The sequence below is a fragment of the Aptenodytes patagonicus genome, chromosome 1 (assembly GCF_965638725.1).
Source record: "Aptenodytes patagonicus chromosome 1, bAptPat1.pri.cur, whole genome shotgun sequence".
NCBI lineage: Eukaryota > Metazoa > Chordata > Aves > Sphenisciformes > Spheniscidae > Aptenodytes > Aptenodytes patagonicus.
In genome coordinates, this window is record NC_134949.1 from 205,469,416 (window position 1) to 205,487,607 (window position 18,192).

Consider the following 18,192-nt stretch of genomic DNA (forward strand, 5'->3'; position numbering starts at 1 on the left):
AGACTTTTATAAAACTTGTAAAGAAATTTTTGCCGTCTCTAGAGTTGAATACTATTTTAACTCCATGAAGCAAGTGGTGTCTCAGCTGACTTGGCTCCATCTTGTTTTCAGGCATATCTTGCAGTCACATGCAAATCAATATTATCTCATGGGACTCTTGTCCTCCTTTAAGTGACACAAAAGAGGAAGCTGATCAGAAACTGCCCGCTGGAGAAAGATCCTTGTGTTTTGTATTATTGCTTTGTACATGTCAAGACAGAGGGGACTAGATTCTCTCCTTGTATCAATGTTGTTTAGGTATAATAACACAGGAGCAGTAGGTGAAATTGGGGAAAAAAAGGCCCAAGTCTCTGCATGGGGGACATTGCTCTCCAAATTTTGGTTGCACTTGTGGTACATGGATTGCTCTTTGAATCCCCAAGCCGAGAAAATAGACCGCAGCCAGTCTTGTTACTGTCACTTTGAAAGCTCAGTGGGGAGAGAAGTGCCTTTCCAAGACATGTGAGACTGATAAGTGAAAATAAAGGGGCTTGAATGGCAATTATTATCTGAGACTCTCCTCAGTTTTTCAGAGCAGTGCCACACATAGCTCAAAAGAGAGTCGAATCATGTTTTACTGTCATGAATATTCAATGAATCCCAGCTCTTTTGTCTGAATGCCTGGGTCCTGAGCAGTCCCACGGCAGCAGTGTCAGGTCTCCATAGCTCTGTAAGCTTTGGTTAGATTTTGAGTGTTGTGTTGAAGCAGCTGAGCTCTGCTGAATTTGAAGTCCTGATTTCTCATTTTTTACATAATACTTTGCAGGTATTGTGAACCTGGATTGACATCCATCCACTGTGCCTTATTTCCCAAATCATTCAAGGGAAAGCCCTGCGCCTCTCATCTGAGAGGTAAAATTGGGGCTTTGTTGCAAAACAAATATTCATGTGGCTTTTTTGTTTGTTTGTTTTTCTGTTTGTCTTTTCCTTGTGGTACAGGGCCAAGCATACCTACCATAAAACTTTGCTGGAGCAAGTTCAGGAGTTGGAGACGAAGACAAGAGAGCTGGGAAAAGCCATGCTTCGTGATAGTAATGGAAAGAGGTGGGGCAAGCCTATGCTAATGTTTAAAACAGACCCTTCTTTTCCTCTCCCCTCCCTATTTCTCATTCACGATTCAAATCTGATTCCAGACAGAGTAAGAAGGCTTCTCTCCTGTATTATTAATTTATTGCTGTTCCTTTTTATATGTCTGTTGCCCCCACTGAAATCAGCCCTTCCAGTTCCACTTCTGCATTATTGCTGTGAGGCTGTATTAGAAACTGCTGCTCAGTCTCCTGCCTGGTAACATGGGGACATCAGTCTCCTACCTGGCCACTGGGCCAGACTGTTTTTGAAAGGACTTTGTTGTATGTCATTTAAAAAATAAAAAAAAAATCTGATAACCATGTTGGGGAGAGAACTGTCTGCAACTCAGGATATGAAAACAGACTGTAGCTAAAAGGAGAACTGACTAATGCAGTGTGCCCTACAACTTCAGTCTCACCTAAGGGTGGTTTTATGCTGTTGCTTTTTTTCCACTGCAGCTTACAGGCCCATGCTTTCAGGGTTCTCAGTTTCTCGTTGTGCCTCTCCCTTATATCCACACCATATGGACTTGAACATATTGCTATTATTGAATCTTTCATTGTAAAGGGAGAGTATGTGTTGTGTGGGAACTTTTGTCTCTTCTGAAAGGAGCTAAAGAAAATCATAGTGAGGCTTTTGCATCCAACAGTTTCATTTACCATCTCAGAATGTGGTTCTGCATCAGCTGGTCGGAAAAGCTCCCCAAGTTCAAAAAGGTTTTAGAACTAACTCTTCTGTTCTTACACAATATGGCACCACATGACTTGCTAAGAAACTACATGATCATTAAACTGGATTTTAGCAAACCTTATAAACTAGCAAACTGAGTGGAATGGGGCTTTTAAAAGATTTTGTTCTTCTGGGGCAGGGTCATTCTTTGAGCCTTTGATGTCTATTCTAAGGTAAGCTAATTGCCATATTGTAGCTGCTGCTAAGACGAGCGGATAGTAGATTTTTCAACTGAACTTGTGAGTTAATAAGCACTATTTTTAGGGAAAATTATCAGGGAGTGAGTCTACCAAGATTATAGTAAACTGAAAAGCTTTAAAAAATGTTTGTGTGAACTTTAATGTGTTTATAAGATGTCCTTAGTGACCAGAGTTCGCTTCTCAGAGGCCAAGACAAAGTAAACACAGTGTTATTGATTAAGATCACTTCAAAACACTTGGTATGCTCATTTTTTATTTTGAGTCGTTTTTCTGCCGTGACTTTTGGATCCTACAAAACACAGTTTATAAATTGTGCTCACTTGCAAAAGTCACAAACTGCACATCAAACCATTTAAAAAGAAAACGCAAACTTTGCAGCACTGGCAACAAAGGCAACCTTCTATGTCACAGTTAAAACCAACAAAGATGCCTGAAATCAGGCATTTAATTAAAAATGGGCCTTCTTTTTAGAGAGCTGAGCAGACACTTTGAAGTCAGTTGGAGCCAAAGCGCTTGGTACCAAAATCAGGTCAGCGTCCCAGGCAAGAAAGGTGTAACTTGGTGTTGTGAGGTGCTGACTGATAGACTGATTAGATGCCAGGCAAGTGTAATCCAGGCCAGCAGAAAACTGGCTGTTCCCAGGCACGCGGCTCTGGTAGTATGAGCCCCTTGGCTGTTGCTGTGGTTCTTATCCATGCATAGGGTGTAAAGTTGCATTGGTGTTGGTTTGTAGCATTTGTGTTTTCCTGCCGGTATTTAGTGCCAGTTATCAACAGCCAGAGAGGAGAGTGAGTCAGCTTTTTGCCTGATGAATCTCTGGGTTGCAAGGTGGGTTGACATACTGTTAATAGTGAGAGAGACAGTTAGCATTTGATCTGTTTGTGTGTGTGTGTGTGTGTCTCCAAGAACTTGATGGGTTTCTTCTCTGTTTACACACTGTCCTGACTTTCTGTACATTTAATGGCCATGTTGTAATTCATTCATATGCTACATGTTTTCATAGCCTTTTATTTTATTGCATTCTCACTGCAAACTCTTTCATCTGTATTCCTCCTCCATATAGCTTCACTTCATTCTCGAAACGCTTGCGTGGAGATGATGTAAGGAATCCCTTCTGGCCCTCCTTCCCATTCTCCCTCCCCCCTTCTTTCCATGCATTTGTTTGTTCTCCTTCCTAATTGCTCCCAGATTTTCTGGGTGGTCCATCTGTGAACTAGATAATGGTAGAGTGCCTCTGCCTGCTAGGAGCTAGTGTGCTGTGCCTGTGATGTGGCCTCCTGAGTGCCCTTCAGAGTTGTTCTGTCTTTTATCTCTTTTGTTTGTCTCCTGGCTCTTTCACACCTGTGCTTGTCCAAAGGGAAGGGTGAGGGTGGGAAAGAAGCAGAGTGGGAACTTTCTGCAGTTACAGCCTCTCTGGTTCATGTTCTTTATTTTTTAAAAATGTCCTTGAAGCCAGTGGAAACAAGTGCTGAGACACATGTGCTGCTCTCCCCTCCTGCCCACAGCTCCATTGCTCTTGGGATATTTCTGGCAATGTGACACTATGCAGGAAGGGGGGAGGTAACCGGAGTCTCCTCACTTCTAATGGAAAGTGGAGAGCTGCGTTAAAACTGCATGGGTCCGTCCGTCACCTCCAAGTAACAGTGTTAGCTCTTGGTTGGAAGTGTTCCTGAAAACTTATCCATTAGGAGTTGGTTTGTTCAGGCAGCTGTGGAAGATAAGCTGGCTGTCATCAGGGTCTATTTTCCTGGCCCACATAGTGGACGCTATTTTTGTTCAGTGTTTTTCACAAACAAACAACAAAAAATCACACCCAATTACAGATAAGAGAAGGATTTAGGGAGCTAATTGCTTTTATCCTTGCCTAGACCTTAGACAAAAAATGAGGTGCAAGATCTGAATGTTTAGGATTAATTTGCTAAACAAAAAGCAACTCACAAAGCCCAGAAAGCAGCGAGTGCATCTAGACTTGCACAACAGGGTGCCAACAGTTTGCTGTGGTTCAGCCCAGTTTCTGTAAAATGTGAGCAGGATTGTACCTGGGTCCTCGCTGCACTAGGGGAAGGAGTGCTGGGAGATCTGCATGTGCCACTTGATACCTAAATACGCATATCCTGTCTTAGAAGGTCTTCATCCTGCCAACTGTTCTTGCTAGACACATTTTTCCAAGTTAATAAAAAATGTCTTCGCTAGTGCTTGTTACATCCTTCTGAACTTAGCCCCTTTGAACAGTTTCTAAAATTGAATTTGCTTGTATCAATCTAAAAAAGCAGGTGCAAATTTTTGCCTTACCAGTGGCAGGGAGCAAACAACAAGGCAAGTGGTAGATCAGGGAGTGTCTGGTCTGTGCAGGGAAGAGTGTCAGCACCCTGAGCACTACAGCTGGGTCCCAAAAACTTTGCAAATAACATTAGAGTGATATGCTTGGAGATTATATCAAGTGTATTGTTTTGAGCTGTAAAGGATCATGTTCTCATTTCTCTGTATATCTCATTTGGACAGCTAAAAACTTATTTTTCGTGGAAGCTGGGATGATCGCAATATCAGATGATTCCAGGAGCAGGAGGTTTCATCAGGGGAAACAAGTATCTGGAAAACTGGCAACTCCAGAAATAGCTTGAGAAGCAGAGGAGGGAGTGTGCAGTAAGGGGCTAGTGATGGATCCCATGCCATGCTCGCCTGCCTGCTTGTGGAAGATGAGTACCTGTGCTTGCCCTCCCCAGCCTGGCACCCAGCAGTGCTGGGCTGGACTCCAGCCCAGCTGCGATGTGAGCAAGCCTTGGTGCGGGAAGGGAGAGGGGCTCCCTGGCACTCTCATGTAACAAAGGGCAGGATTTAACACTAAGTTTACATGAATTTGGAGAGGTGAGAAGGGCAGCTCCTGTGCCAAAGCAAACATGGACATGTGGAGACACCTGCCCAGCAGACCTAATCACATTAACATGCAAGATTTACAGAAAGAAAACAAACAGGTTTTCTACAGGTTTGTGTTCAAAAGCGGCATTCAGTTCAGCTGCAGAGATTTTTCTGTCTTTAAATAAGTTTACAACTAAGTCTTGGCTCATAAAGGGCCAAATCTTCAAGTCCTCATTCACTTTTCACTCTATCTAACCTCTCATTGAAGTCAGCAGGAGTTCAGGTGGAGTAAAGCCTGATTAGGGACCAAAGCAAACTTTACTTTGGAAACCCATGTCACTTTATTGCTCCGCTGGCCAACTAATGGAGAGCAAGCAAAGCTGTGCAGCACCCTCTTTGTGACAGTAGATTTCCTGTTTCAGAGGGTTTCTCTGTCTTGGAATTGCCAGAGAGCTCCCTTTTGAAAGTAGCTTTTTGGTTGTTTTTCTGTTCTGTTTTTAACAGGTTGGTGGCTGGGATTAGAAGATTATTTGATACTGAAGAGCAATGTAGCTTTCACAATTTACATTCTTTACAAGGAGCTGAAGGGCCTGTCTGGAGTGCTGCAGAAAAGTGCCTGCATCACTGAAATACTGGATTTCTTCAAATTATTCCGAAATCTGGGAGGCAGTGTCTTTTCTTTAACAAAGAGAAGGGAAGTGACTACAGAACTAGTGAGGTATAGCTGCGAGCGACAAGGGAGCACTTGCAGTGTGCTTTTTACACAACATTTTTCAGTATGCCTTTTTACTCCTGCTGCGTTCAGATGCCTGCTGCCACCTCTTTCTTTCATCTCCATTTCATAAAACAAATACTGTTTTTCAGTGTACCTAAAACAGAGTGGGGAGACTGTGGGGAACTGCTGTCTTCAACAAGGAGACCCGCTGGTGGAGATTCTCTTTCATTTAAATGCTTTTCACCAGTCTAACTTTGTTGCTTTAGTGAAACACACGTGACCACCTCTCACCCTGAGAGTGAGCCATCTTATTTATCTTAGCCTCGGTTTTATTTGGTGGGTGAGGGCAGATGTCTATCTCATTTCAATAGCTGTGTGAACCGGTGGGTAATTGGTGAGCTGACACAGGTATGCGTGGAGACTTGCCCACTCCACAGGTCCCTGGGGAGGAGCAAGAGGAGAACGTGGGAAACCTGACTCAGGCTTGTGGCTGTGCATGGAGCCGAGAGCAGCAGAGCCCTCAGCCTTGAGCCAGCAGAAGCAGAAATGGTAAAACAGACTTAAGTTTTCTCTTAACGAACCCATGAATGAGCTGAGGACCTGATCTCATGGTTCCTGAGGAAGAGGTGAGCTTTTTCATTAAGATCAAGAGAAACAAGGCTTGAGCTCATTATATTTCAAAGCACTTTGTCCCTTCATTGATGCATTTCGAATTACATCCACTTGAATAGGGAGACCGTGCCAGTAAGGCCCCTTCACATCAGCAGGTACAATGAGTCTTATCTGAAACAAACTGTCTTGTATTTTCAACTGGTTAAATGGCATTGGATGTTTGGAGCCAAATTCTTGTTTCATGAATGTGTTGACTTCAGCGTATTTACTCAGGATATGCATGACTGTGATCTGAATCCCTCCCATCCAGTGCAGCTGGGCGTAAAATGAGGTTGAAGAGGGGAGAGGTGTACTTTGGTTTTGAGGTTTCAGAGTCTTTTTATCAATTTTTCCAGATGTTCTTCACACCATTTCTGGGAAGGGAAGGCGAGATTTCTCCACCAGCGTACACAACAAAGTGACTGGCATATTTATGATTTTTCCTTGCAGCTTTTCTAGTAAAAAGATATTAGACTCCTTTTACTAGCAAAAAGCACATAAAATGATATCAATGTTTTTTTAAAAAATTCTTTGATTCCATATGGTAAACATTCATGTATGGTAGGTGGAAAATGCATAATTTTGTTTTATTTTACACTTGTCCCGTTCTCTCTCCCTCCTGTCCCATATCAGTAAGGAATCATCACGTTATTTCCTCATTTTAATACGTACTGTTAATTTCCAGCATTTCTAACCCCCTATGTGTGAGGCACTTAAAATTACTAGGTTTGATTTTGCTCCGAGTTGAGCAGTGGGGAGGCCGTGGGGTAGAGGTGGGAAGGAGCAGAGGGCAGAGATGGTTTCAGAAGCTGGCCAGAGGGATGAAGGGGAAGTTATGCTCCCACTGGCACTGGGGACCCAAGTGCCCAGCTGCTAGCACAAACCAGTTGGAGCTGACATGCCCCTTCTCCGGTGCAATTAATTATTTCACACCCTGGTTGTGCCTATCGTGTAACGTTGAGGGAGATCCAGTGCACAAATAGGGTTAAAACCTGGTGACCTGGAGAAGGATTTAGAGCTGTGATCAAATCTGCTAGCAAAGTCAAAGTTGATAGAGGTACAGTATCAGCACAAAGGCCAAAATGAAGCTGTAAATTGAAAGGAAAGATTAGAAAAAAGAGAACACAACATGAGAGTTAAAACTGATTAAGGGGCCAATCTCTCTGATGCCTAATCCTGAGTTACTGGTTTGGGCACCGGGGATCTCCACAGGGAAGAGAAGAAGAAATCTTCCCTCCAGGCTGCACAGCAGGAGAACTGCTCCATAACAACTATTCTAGCCTAATGGCTTCAGCAGTCTGCCTCAGCTCCTCCGCTGGCTAACCCTGTTTCAGAAGAGGGGCAGGACAGCCTGCATTCATGTCTCTGCTTCGTGGCAAAGAATAAAGTACTAAGTTACATGTAGCAAGGACAAGAAAACCGAAGTTGTACTAGATACTAAATTTTTAGTGGACAATTACAAAATACTTAAAAGCTTAAAGAAAAGCGATTTGTTTTTTTGGAGATCAACCAAATGTCCTGGGCTTTGCTCTAAATTGTATCCAGACACTTTCAAAGTTCATCAGTTTTTGTTGTTGCCCTGAGCTGCTGTTCTGCTTTTTTTCTCTAAAGGAAGAAAAAAATGATAGGAGTTTAGAGTTTTTGAACACAGAGTTCATTTTAATTTTAGTCCAAGTATGTAAGTGGACTTTTTTTTTAAACCAGAAAGTTTGGATTAAAAAAAAAAACAACAAAAAAACCCCAATGAAACCCAAACCAAAAAACCCCACCTTTACATAGAGACCAAGCATGGAAAACCTCAACCTCCAAGGTGACTGCTTCTGAAAAAATGAGTGAGTAGGAAAAGAATGTAGTAATTGCAACTGTATTGCCACCTTATCTGTAGAGGATACAACCAAGCACCCACTAGAGTAAGTGCAAAGTGAGGCACTTACGGACAAGAAGTAAACAGCACTGATACCAAAATGAGGATAGCTGAAAAGCAGCAAGCCACACTTAGCCTTTTCTGCTTCTCAGACGTTTAAATTGAGGCAATTCCCACATTTTGGAAAGGCTGAAGGCAAAACTGGGCAGCTTCAACTTTATGTTGTTAGTTGGCTTCGGGACAGCTGACAATGATGCCTGCCCTACCCCCCCCCCCCCCCCCCCCCGTAATGAAATGCATAAATACATGCTTAATGTTTGCAGGGCTTAGAAATGGAAGGCATTCTAAGCAGAGAGAGATCTCTTATTTTCTTAGAGTTGTTGCTTTTCAGAGAGATGTGATGTTTAGTGTCTGCTGCTTTTTAGATGGTATTTTTAAAAGGTGCTTGGTAATACTGTCTTCTGTTCAAAGAAGTAGTCTTGGAAAGAATTTTAGGAATAACAGCCTCAAAAATGAAGGCTAGAATGGATTGTCCAAGTGAATTTAGGAGTCAAAGGATGGATCTGTTTGCCTTTTCTGACTTAGGACATTGTTAATAACAAAAGAAAATGTGAATCATCCTTGCTTGTCACCAGAAGGAAAAGCTTTGTCCTGCTTTTAGCCATACAACTTCAAGGACCAACTTGAAGAGGATTTTGTGTGCTTAGAGTGGAGAATTTGGTCCCAGACTCTACATATAGTCCGGGTGTTACATACAGTCCAGGTGCTGCACACAGGGCTGGCTGAAGCTTGCAACATGCCTTGGCCTCTGTCTGCCGTTGCAGGGTGGTTCTGCCGCTGGCACAAGGTGATGTGGCAACGTGGGTAGACTTGCATGCACCTGACATGGGGCCTGCTGCTGCACACTGGCTGCAGGCTCTTCTTCATGCTGGGATCCTGCATTCAAACCTCTGAGATGTAATGGGAAAGGAAAGCTGCTGTTTTGGTGAAGTAGCACACTACCAGGCCAAATCACAAGCTGTAACAACAGTGTTTTTCCAGGGCATTGGCGAGGGTCATGGATCTATGGGGTTTTGTTGATGTGGCTGCAGGGCTGGCTTAAGAGTTTCCCAGACCATTCCTTACCAGCTGTGATCATATTGGCCCATCTTTGCCCTGTCTCCTCAGTTGGATCAGCTCAACTGTTTGTGGGTCCATGTGATAAATGAGCTGAAGGAAGAGGAATGGTGTGGTCAGGTTGTCCGACCAACTGGTAAGGGCAGGAACCGCTTTAGCCATCAGTCACCACAAAGGATGTCCATGGAGCTGCCGCTGAAGTTGTGTGACATTCAACCTTTTCACATCCAGGCAGGATAAACGACTTGCAGCCGTCTGAGCTGAGCTTGGTACTGCATGTTGCAGGCCTGGAGAGCTCACTACTACATGGCTGCTTTAAGTATGCTCCAAATCAGTCTTGCAGGGCCACATATCCAGATACATTTGATGCTTAACAGACAAACATTTGGCTGGATAATGTCAAATATAACTCTTAAAGATAGAAAGTTCCTTAAATAGTTGCCCCCTATCTAGGGAAAGGGAGTTTCTCCTCTGTGGCTGTGACGTGTACTTGGGAAGCAGCTGGAGGGGAGCTGCTGCGTTAATAAGGCCTGGAGATGTTATACCATGGCAGGGCATAAGGCCTCCAGCTTTCCTGGAGAGCTGGCTGTTGCTGAACCCTCAGCAAGGACTTGATACTCCCTGAATCCTGGTTGTCTTGGTGCAGGAGTCACCTCTGATAGGTAACTTCTTGCACCTCTCAGCCTGCAAGTGGCACAGGCCATGCTTCTGTCTTCATTTCCCTGTGGTTTGTGCCTGGTGACCCTTTGGTCTTCTAGCCATGGTCTGGGTTTTTGTTGATGGCTTGCTGAGCATTTACAGAAAAATGCAAAAGGAGCAGGGATTTGGATGTCTATTTCAGCTGGATCCTGGGTGATTAAGGAGCAGTGTGTGTAGACGCTGACTCTGCAAAGAAAATGCTGATTTTTGTTTTACTGTTTATATGCCTCAGACGCTTCCTTGTGAAATGCTCCGGAGATTTCCTTTGATTACACTGCAGCTTCATTATCAGTAATGCCTGTTTGGCTTTTAAATTAAAAAGACCTCCTACCCTGATTGACCTCGTAGTAAAGCATTCCTGCAATCCAATGCTAGATAACCAAAAATAACATCTCCCCTACAGTTGCTACTTTTGCTATTTTGTAGGGAGGTAATTCCTCTCTGCGATATCTCCGAAGCCCAGAGGATGGAGGTATATTTGCTCACTCAGCCAGTCAGGCCTTTCTTCCAGAGCCCTGGGTTATTCTGGGTATTTGAGCATACAGAATTGTGCTGAACCCTCAACATTAGTGTGACTTGCATTTGAGATGATTTGCATGCTTTAATTTTGAATTCCTGGTCTGTAAGAATGTTGTTTTTACGTTCTCCTTACGCCAAGTCTGTGTTAGTTGTCATCTCTCTGCCCGCTGCATAACTCTAACAACTCCCTTATGTGAATTCAAGTAATGCACTTGAGTCTAAACTAAAAGAAAACAAGTTAAACCGAGGCCTGCAGCTGTGCTGGGGGAGTGCACTCAGCCAGCAGGGAGTATCTGAGGAAGAAAAATAGGTCTCCTCTGGCCAGTTACAAGGTGTGGCCACAGACTCTGCCTGGATTATGGTACTCTTTATCCACCAGGACCATGACTGATGCTGTAAGCCTTTAAGCAGCGTTATGCTGCATGAAAGGTGAGAGATGGAACTTGTGAATAAATCCTCAGGAATACTTGGTGTGTCCTAGCAGCCGGAGAGGGATCCGTGAGTCCCCTCTGCCAGGTCATACTTGGGGAGAAGTCATAGTGCTTGAACCTCTGGTTCTTCTTTAGAAGAAACTTAATGGAGTTCGAGAACCAAGAGACTGAAATGAAAATCAACAATCTGCTTGTAAACGGTTTGGTGATTAGGATTGATCAAAGCTGGAGAAGTCTGTTTGTTTCAGACCTTTTTTTCTTGCTCTTCATATTTTATGTTGATGTAACTTCTGGTGACAGAAACATGTCAACAAAGAAACAGCAAACTTTCGCGTAAGTAACTGTTTGGAATGTATGGAAGACATCAATTGTTATGTTTTAATTCTAAATTTAAAAAGGGAGAGAAGAGTATCCTCTTCTCCCCTCAAAATCTAATCCACAGCTAAAGATGACAGGGACAGAAACTTCCTGATCTTTTACCTTGTGTTTAGCCACATTGGATATTTTGCAAAAACAACTTCCTCTCCCCTCCCTCCCTGCTGTTGCAGTGCGAGGACAATGCATGGCAAGACATTTCTTCCAACAGGAGAGGAACGCAGGCCAGCCAGGGCTTCTCAGGCAACAACACGTTTAATAGAGTATGTGACAGTGTAAGGAAAGAGGCTGAATGAGGGTTCGTCTATTGCTCCATTTGAAAATGCATATGGGTAGGAGGGAGGCTGTGGAATTAAGGGCAGAATTTCAGCCTAAGCTTTGGAGGGTTTTCTGTTTTAAACCAAGCTGTACAATGATTTACCTGTTGCTAAATGCTGCGGCAGCACTCATAGGATAGAAGAAACAGTGACACTGCACCTGCAGGCAGTAGGGCGAGGGGGTTCATAACTATTCAGATGACAGGAAAAACAGCTGCATACTTTCTTGTCCTCTGGGCTTACCCATGGATGGACGTATTTTGCTTGCCCTCTGGGCTTACCCATGGATGCTGGGTATCTTGTACTGAAGAGCCATGCGTCTGCCACAGGTTCTTTGTGTGTTTTTAAGGCACAGAGATAGCAGCTGTGCTTCTGTGTTTTATTTGTGTCATCTTTAGCAGCCCTGGTAAGTCTTCACTAGTAGTTCAGTTCTTCCTTCTAGAAAGTGGAAAAGCAGAAACAAAACCAAATCATTTCATATGTGTGCATCTGACTGAATTCTGAATAATCCAGAAGGACAGCAAGTTAAAACAAATGGCAACTAAGTGTCTTTGCCCATTTGATGTGCCATGCTCTTTATCCCCTCTAGTAAATCATAACAAAACACAAACTCATCTCTTAAGAGTTCAGTTCTTGTAAGAGAAGGGGTGGACCTGGATTTTTTTTTTTAACTGGGCTATGTGTGTGTTTTCTCAGGGAAGAGCCAATTTTGAGACACCTGCATCTGCTTTAACCTTCCCTTCTTTCTGAGCCCTGCTTTTGCCACCAGCCAATTAGTGGACTCAGGAGGACATTCTGGGTCAAGCTATACCAAGTACTGCAAATCCTCATTAATGCTAATTAGTGCTCAGTAGGTTAATTGGTGGTGAAGCTCATCTTTTTTTAATTACTTCAGCAAATGAGCCAGTGGGACCTTGTGGTCAGCTTTGAATTATTCTGTTTGTTTTGATGCACCTCATTTGAATGTGTAAAGCCAGATGTTTGTTGCCTAGATTTAAGGGCTGTTTGCTTTTGTGAGGGATGAGAAGAAGGGAACACAGAAAAATAAAATTAAGGTCTCTGTTGACAGCTTAGAGCAATTCAGATATGAAAATGGAAGAGTCATTTTATTCATGGAATGGAAAATATTGTTAAAAATGTTAAAAAACATGTTGCCTTTAGTTTACCTTTTGGTTTGTCATTCACTTAATAAATTCGTGTAATGTTGTTAGCACAGACTTCCAGGCAGACAGAAATCATCTTGACCCTCTTAGGAAGCCATTGCAAAGGTATTCCTGGCACAAGGTATTCTTTATTATTGATAGCAACTGAATCTGGTTTCAAATGACTTGAGTAATGACTTTCTTTAATCCGTTTTTCATAGTAACCTTCCAAACTGGGACATTTTTTATAGTTTTTGTTCTGAGCTACTATTTGTTTTGTTTAGTTCAAAGCATTTTGTCTGTGCCCTTTGTCCTTCATACAATTACAGATAGATGGTGTCTCTCCCTTTCCCCTTCTGAGGTCACTAACTAACCAACTTAAGCATATTTCACTGTCACTTTCCAGGTTACTGACTCCCATAAGGATGTCTGGGTTTGTGATTTCTTCCATTCTGACGCTATTTCTGAGGTCCTGAGTATGAACGCAACTATATTCAATATTCAGAGTATGATCTCTTATCCTTTTGCCTCTATGCATCTTAAGATGCCATCCTTAGACCCTGTGGGAGGGCTTAGGCACTGGCCCTGAGTCACTGGAAAGCAGAATTAACACTTAAAATCATGGCTAATACTCGGTATTGGTTTACAAGCAATATTTCTGTGAGCAAGGCCTAACCTGGTGCCTGCGAGTCTGATGTCCTCATTAGTTTTGCATCAAGGTCTGAGGGAGACTGAGAATTCTTCACTTTGCTATCTGTTTGTAGCAGACAAAAACCTTTTCTGAAAGCAGGGACTCAGTTAGTATCAGTGCAAACACTTTAGTTAAGAAACCCGCTTAACTTCCCTTTCCTTTCAGGGCTTGTACTGGGAGATCTAATATCTGTTAATAAATCAAATACTCATCCATTTCAGAAGAGCTGTGTTGCATTTACCTCTATGTATTAAGAGCTCATTTTATAGTACTTGACTGGTCTTGACTTGCAGTCTGTTTCATCATTGCTTGTACTTAAACCACAAATGCTCTAATTCTTCCATGAGTGTTTCTTTCTCTGCATAGGTACGATCCAATATAATTTCCCAAATGGGAAAATCAGATGTGCCTTCAGTTTTGAAATTGTTGATTATAATTAGCAATATCAAAGATAGTCTAGCTTTGGCTTCCTTAGAGCTGCAATGTGTCACTCATGTTCAGAAGTCCCTTGACAGCATACTTTCCTCCACGCATTGCACGTAGAAGCCTGAGGAGCTAACCGCTATTGGCCTGTAGCAGATACCATAGAATCATTTAGGTTGGAAAAGACCCTTAAGATGATCAAGTCCAACAGTTAACCTAGCACTGCCAAGTCCACTGCTAAACCGTGTCCCTAAGCACACGTCTTTTAAATACCTCCAGGGATGGGGACTCAACCACTTCCCTGGGCAGCCTGTTCCAATGTTTAACCACTCTTTCAGTAAAGACATTTTTCCTCGTGTCCATTCTAAACCTCCCCTGGCGCAGCTTGAGGCCATTTCCTCTTGTCCTATTGCTTGTTACTTGGGAAGAGACTGACACCCCCCTTGCTACAACCTCCTTTCAGGTAGTTGTAGAGAGCGTTAAGGTCTCCCCTCAGCCTCCTTTTCTCCAGGCTAAACAACCCCAGTTCCCTCAGCCGCTCCTCATCAGACTTGTGCTCTAGACCCTTTGCCAGCTTCGTTGTCCTTCTTTGGACACACTCCAGCACCTCAGTGTCTTTCTTGCACTTCATCTGTTGCTGTGTGGTAGACAGGCAGGCAGATGAAGAGTTTATTCCTCATGCCTTTTGCTGCTGTGGTTAATTCCATTCTTAGTGTAAGAATTTCATGGCAGACATTGCGTATTTGTCCTTCGGAACAAATATTTCTGATCAGTTCAAGATTCCTTTTTTAAGCCATCTATCTAAAACCACCTTCCAGTTTTCCTACTGAGATGGGAAAGATCCTACCTGTATGTTCTTCTTTACCTGCAGAATATGAACAAGTATTCCACTTCTGTCATTCACAGGACAGCAGTAGATTCAGACAGCGTTTTGCTACGCTTACCAGTCAGTGGACTTACAAGTTAACCCAGCAGTCCTCCGCAATCAGTGGGAGGTTGCACAATACAGCATCGCTAGTTTGCACATGCAGTGGCAATGATTGATTCTGCAGGCTGTCAACTTCGTAAGCCTGTTAAGGTTACAGAAGTCTCATGTCTTGCTTCATGAGTGCCATCCCCTTACCTGGTGATTCTTTGTGGTACATGCTTTCTATTATGCTGCCTGCTTTGAGCAGTTGGAGACTTCTTTGTGTATGTACTTGATTGTACTTGTATTTCTTACAGCCAGCTGGTCTTTGGGTTTTTAACCAGTTGGATCTTCCAAGATTTTTAGAAGCTTCCATGCTGTAACCCTGGTTTTAGTGGAAACCTGTGATCCTTTCTTCTTTGAACACATGCAGATCTCGTGATCCAAGAGCTCTTAAAGATTGTTTGACACTCTCAGTTGGTATCTATAGTTTTGCTTCCAAATCTGTTATCAACTTCTGTGTTATATTGAGGAAATACTACTGACTGCAGGTGGGGAAAGCAACCTGGCATATCTGTTGCAGGTGTGATTCTGTGGTGCCAAGGGAAGGAGGGGAAGAGACCAAGTGTCTGAAAATGCTGAGAGTTTGTAAAGATTTTAAGGAGGGGTCCATGGGCTGTACAAGTTTCTAGTTCAGGTGTCTGAGCTTAGAGACCACAGGAAAAAGAGAAGGATTCCTCCCTGTCTTTCGTGGACATCTCATTATGCACCAAACAGAGGACTGTGAGCCTGGATATTACCCTAATGGACTATTAAGTGGAATATAAGCCTGCATGGCTGGATTACATATTATAGGCATCTCAGAGATTCTTTGGTTACTTTCTTGTTTGAAGTTAGCAAACTGCTTCAATGAAAGGGAGTTGTTTGTTTAAAGCTGTTGCAAGCTTGGTGACAGCAGCAGCTGTGCTCGCTGGGATTTCCATTCCATATACCAAATGTATGTGAATTTGTAATCTAATCCAAGAAAGATATCAACATTGGCATTCAGATGTGTATCCATGTTTGCAGCATAACCAGTGGAATTACCGCTTGTGAATAAAGGTGTGAAAGAACAAGCAGACTGAAAATGGAAACACAGTGTTAAATGTGGTGCAAATGGGATAAAGACACTGCAAGGAGCTGCACTGGCAGACAGATCCCTTCTATGCACTGGCTCCATCTCAGTGTTAGGAACAAGGGTGAGATGGAAGAAAACAACCCAATCGCAGAGGAACTTTGAACTAAAATAGGCTGTAATATCTTTTTCAAAATAATCTGATATATAACAGTTATTTGAGACTGCAGTGCAATGAGATTTGGACACCTACGTTATTTTAAAACCCCGTTGAACTTAGTGGGACTTGTATACATAATTAAGTCTTTTGAAAGGTCAGGATCTTAGCCATCATTTGTTAATTCTGGGCACAAAGTTCTTGATGAAATGAGTTGTGTTTTTAATAGAAATCAGAGTGGAGAGTATCTCTAATGGTTTGTGTACCTATGTTAAACCTATTGTAAGCATACTGTATTTTTCACCTTAAGTTTGTATTTTCAATTTCTGTAAATTCAGTGATAGTTTTTCAGGCCTTTGACAGGAACTGTGTAAACCAAAGGGGTTTTAATCAAAAACTGGATGGGAAGTTTTTTCTTTCCAGTACGGGAGGTGAAAATGAGAGTATTCTTTAGAAGGCAGAATTAATTATGGGTCCCACCTTTGGCTGCTTCAGGCTGTTTTGCAGGTGTGATAGAAGCCTTTTACTATGTGCTAAGCCACAATGCTTTGCTCCTTCTCTCTAAGGCAGTTTGTGGGTGCCATGATTCATGTACATAATACTAAAGAGAAATCTCCTTTTTAATGTTCCATATCATTTGATGGCAGACTTCTGATATGGTTTGTAATAATTTACAGGCATCAGGCATTCAGAAATCACAATGATGGTAATATTAGGGATGGATTAACTAAATGTAAACTTATACAAAGTGGCCTTAGAAAGGAGGAGTTTCTGTTATTATAGAGTTCTCTTGATGAAGTGCGGTTTAAAGAAAGAGAAAATTCTTTTTCATGCTACAACCATCTTAAATACTGACAAAGTCAAAGCTGCCAAGTACTTTAAATACAGTTGACTTTTACCTTGAAATTATCTGGTTACTCACTGGTATATTTTTTTTCTCTCCTTCAGTGTGAACGAACGTGATCATTTGTTAAAAAGGCTCGGCAGGAAAACTCCTCCAAGCCTTTTCCGTGCTCATTCTGTCCAGCAAAGTGTATCACGTAAGTAGCAGATCATGTATGCATGTGTGTTTCACAGCAGTCAGTCCCAGATCAGTGAAGCGAAGGGTGATTATTTTTTAATTAAATTGTAGGTAGAGATAATCTAGTGCAGAGGCTGAGCTGCCAAGCAAGACACATACGTTTGGAAGTGGAATTAGTGTATTTGGCCCTAGGCAAGTGGAGCTCAAATGTGGGTAATTCCCTAGGATCCAATCAACAGGCGAAAATGACAAAATCCCAATACACAGGTTCTCTAAATGTAAAATCCTGATAGTTGCAAGATTACTGTAAAATCAAAAACTCTGCAGGATAAAATAAATGTTGTGACAGAGCCTAGCTTAAATAGAAATGGTTTCTTTATGAAAAGTTGTATTAGCTGTGCTTAGCTGAGAATACAGCAATGTTTGAGATGCCACTTAAGGGTTCTGTGTGTTTCTGATGAGGAAAGCCATGGCATGCAGAGCTGCCTCTCTCCTCTCCCTCTTTGTCCTCTTCTGGGAGAAGAGATGCAATGTCACATCTTGCTACTGCTGCTATTTGGAAAAAATTGCATTTCTTACTGGTGTAGAGATCATCCATTTATTCATCTTCCTAGAGGAATGTGTGACAGGCCTTGGTCTGCTGCACCTGACGTTTTTTTGACAGTGTTAGAAAGGCTTCCACAGCATTAAAAATAATCTAACAGCTCTGTAGGCCAGATACACTGAAGGACCATGCTGTCTCAAGCGACCAGGGAGTCCAGTCAACCCCTTCTAGTAGTAAAACGCAGTCTCTCTTGTGATTAAGCTGGTGGTCAAAATATGCTCATCTCACTAAAGGAAATAGCCCCCCAGCGTGCAGTACTGCTGCACACAGGGCAAGGAGCAGGCACTCAGGATTTGGGTTTCGTATTGCTGTTGCAGTGAGAAGTGACACCTCTGACTGTTTAAGAATCCCAGGGAAGTCAAATCTCATTGCTGGCTGTGTCATCTTCGGTAGCAGAACTGTTGTGGTTCAGGCTATGGAGGCAGGGCTGGGATTTGAGAACCCAAATCCCTGAGGTATTCCTATTTTCCATGGGGAATTTGACTAGAAGGGGTGGAACAGTGACGGATCTGCTAGTCTCTGTCCTTCACAGAGCCCTTGCAAGGCCATCACTG

General features: G+C 42.7%; 1 protein-coding gene across 5 annotated transcripts in view; it reads left to right on the top strand.

Annotated features, from left to right (window-relative positions):
- Positions 1-18,192, top strand: part of ATP8A2 (ATPase phospholipid transporting 8A2) — a 339,748-nt gene that overhangs the window by 309,862 nt on the left and 11,694 nt on the right. For all 5 annotated transcript variants that reach the window (XM_076328069.1, XM_076328066.1, XM_076328067.1 and 2 more), the window contains 2 exons: positions 979-1,083; positions 16,962-17,053. In XM_076328069.1, the coding sequence (XP_076184184.1) occupies positions 979-1,083; positions 16,962-17,053 (197 nt within the window). The remainder of the gene's footprint in view (positions 1-978; positions 1,084-16,961; positions 17,054-18,192) is intronic.